Genomic DNA, 2803 nt, shown 5'->3' with positions numbered 1-2803 from the left:
TTCTTTTTCTTTTCAAAAAACAGCGTATGTATTTATTCATCACCTCATAGGTTCAGGGTAAACACTGTGGCTCTAACCAGAAATTACACACACACACACACACACACACACACACACACACACGCTATACTCTTTGTTCGCACAAATGGCAAGCTGCCACACCAGGTTCTGATAAAAGATTTAAAAATTCTATTAGTTCACCATTTCCACTGGACCTCACATTAATTAATTCCTCACATTTTTGGACCTGTGAATATCTTTGAGAATCTGATTAAAACTGTAGATTTATACACATACAATTTTGTGTATAATTTCTGAGGTGCATGGACTCCCCAAAGTACAACCACAGGCCCAGACTAAGAACGCTGCACTAGCCTGAAATCTTGGGGAAATGCAGGACTATCTCTTAATCAACTTATCTCCCTCAGTTCTGTCTCCATCAACACCTCAGCGCCTGGAACAGTTTTCAGATGCTCAAAAAATTTTGTCAAAGGAACGAATAAAATAAGGAAGAAAACTCAGACCTTATAAAGCTAATGTGGGATATGATTAAGCAAAGCAACAATTAGTATGAAAGATTCTCCTTTACATGTTTTCCAAATAATCTAGAAACAAATTTTATGTGTGTTTCATACATAGATAGATTTCATGTCTTAAGAGTCAAATCATGTTCCCTTTTTCTTATATCTACTTCCAGTGAATAACCAAGAAGAATGAAATCTGTAATAGGAAAATGTGGTACGTTGATTGAATATTATACGTTATAAATCTCTTGAAAATTCTACTCTAAGACTTTCACTGTAGTCTTTCCTTTCCCTATTTTTTTCTTAACTGCAATCATACCCACCCAAACGTTTGATCCCTGAACAAGTGTGATATGTTCAAGAGGTATACTTCATTAAATGAGGATTTAACAGGGAAAAAAATAAATAGGGAAGAAAAACACCCAGGTCAAATACTTGAAGTCACTGCAAATTATCTATCCTTTCTTCCCTTTCATTTCTGCAGAAAAGGGTCTCTATCTTCAGAGCCTCTGTCTCTTTCTGTCTCTGTCATTGTTTCTCTCCCTCTCCGTCTCTCTCAATATCTATCATTCCTCCTTAGGACTCCCTAGGCTCCTTTCTGCCTGCAAAAGAGAGAGACAAGGAAAGAGAATCTGATGTCTTCCCAATGCATCAGCTCACGAAAAACTCTTATGAACAGAACTAGCCCCAGACAAAACTGTGAAAACTCCCAGTACTTCTCTCTTCTTTGTGCTCTCCTCCAACCGTCCCACAGCCTGATGCCTCTCGTGATTGCAGCAGCAACCCCCCAGTGCTCTGAGAGTCTTGGACCTAGCCCTCCCCTTGTCCAGGGACTGTATGGAATGTTTTTGTGTTCCACACACAGGATAAATGTCCACAGGAACCTGCTCTTGGCTGAATGCCTTTGGAAAGCAATGGAATAAGCTAATGTCCACTGAAATGCAAAGACATAGCTACTTAGTGAGTTATGCCTGGGTAGACGAGAGGAAAAGTTGGATTTTAATATAAGACCATGACTTACTGCAAAATAACCTACGAGTGGGGATGAGGATATAAACACTTACAAAAAGAGAAATTATAAGCAACTACCTATTTCCCCTCTTAGGACAGCCATGCCTGAAAAACAGGATAACCATCTGGTTTTGCTCATCACAGAAGGTTTGAGACACAGTAGGTGCTCTTTAAATACGGTATGAATGACTAAATGAAAGAGCTCTCCAGGCAGAGTCACACAGAGAGAAACAAACAGGAAGAAAGATAAGATTTTTGCAGGGACTGCAGAATACTAAGAGGAATTCTTTTCTCTTTCAGAAAATGAATGATCCCCCCTTTTCCCATTTAGTGGATCAGAAATCCAAATGCCCTATTCTGTGGGAAAGTGGAAAGGAAGAACGTGGCTCAGCAGTGTGGACATCCATGAGAGTTGCTGCCTGAGAGGGATGATGAACAAGAGGCTGGGAAAAGTTTTAAACTCTGATCCCACATTCCCTTCTCAGGAAAGATTTTGCAGAAGCCAATTCTCAAGAGTCAGCTCTAATGCTCCAGTCAAAAGACACCCCAACATCTAAGCAGCAGTTTTAGAAGAGTGGCCATGGGGAAAAGGCCAGGGACATCCGTGCTCACCTCTCTCTCTGTACTCTTCAGGCTCCATCATATCCCTCGGGCTCAGGGCTGGCTCCTTCTTGCAGAGGACGCAGTAGAGGATGCGGTCCTGGGTAGCCCTCTGTGCACCCTTTATTTAAAGGGTTCTCCTCTCTTCCCCCCTTAGCTCCACCCCTCAATGTCTCTTCCTCTAGGTTTAATTAATTCCACCCCTTCTTCCCCCAGTCCTTGTTGGGAGCAGAGACCACAACTTTAGCAGGTCCAGAGACCTAGGATAAAAGGCATGTCTAATTAAACAGTGCACTTAGCAGGCAGCCTCCAGGTGGATATGGTAAAGAGCCCTCTTTTCTTTCTGCCCCTGGATTCATACAGTGGAGGATGAGCCTCACACAAAGCTCCCAGCTCTGTAGCCCAGAATGAAGCCAAGCAGGTGCCGACTAAGTAGCAAAGGTTGTTAGTATCATTTTTGCCACTGGGTCCCCACCTGAGCCAGGAGGGAGAAACAGCACTTACTGGGATGCTGTTCTGCTGGCCACACGGGTGCTCAGGAACAGGCAGATGTTATTATCTAATACGATGGATTTTTTTTTATTATTACTAGATAATACTTATTGCTGTAGTGATAAGAAAACAGATGAGCAAAAAAAGCAAAAATGGAAACATCACTGAGATTTAAC

The 2803-nt window shown here is 42.0% G+C and overlaps 1 protein-coding gene across 1 annotated transcript in view; it reads right to left on the bottom strand.

Moving 5' to 3' along the window:
• The window catches only part of HDC (histidine decarboxylase), a 22076-nt gene extending 19836 nt beyond the window's left edge, over positions 1–2240 (bottom strand). Inside the window, exon 1 of the mRNA XM_010839503.1 lies at positions 2148–2240. Within this exon, the coding sequence (XP_010837805.1) occupies positions 2148–2178 (31 nt within the window). The 5' untranslated portion in view covers positions 2179–2240. The remainder of the gene's footprint in view (positions 1–2147) is intronic.
• Between the last annotated feature and the right edge of the window lie 563 nt (positions 2241–2803).

Source organism: Bison bison, unplaced genomic scaffold, assembly GCF_000754665.1.
Source record: "Bison bison bison isolate TAMUID 2011002044 unplaced genomic scaffold, Bison_UMD1.0 scf7180017864118, whole genome shotgun sequence".
Classification (NCBI taxonomy): domain Eukaryota; kingdom Metazoa; phylum Chordata; class Mammalia; order Artiodactyla; family Bovidae; genus Bison; species Bison bison.
Note: the sequence above shows the minus strand (reverse complement) of the source record. Positions and strands in the feature narration are given on the sequence as shown.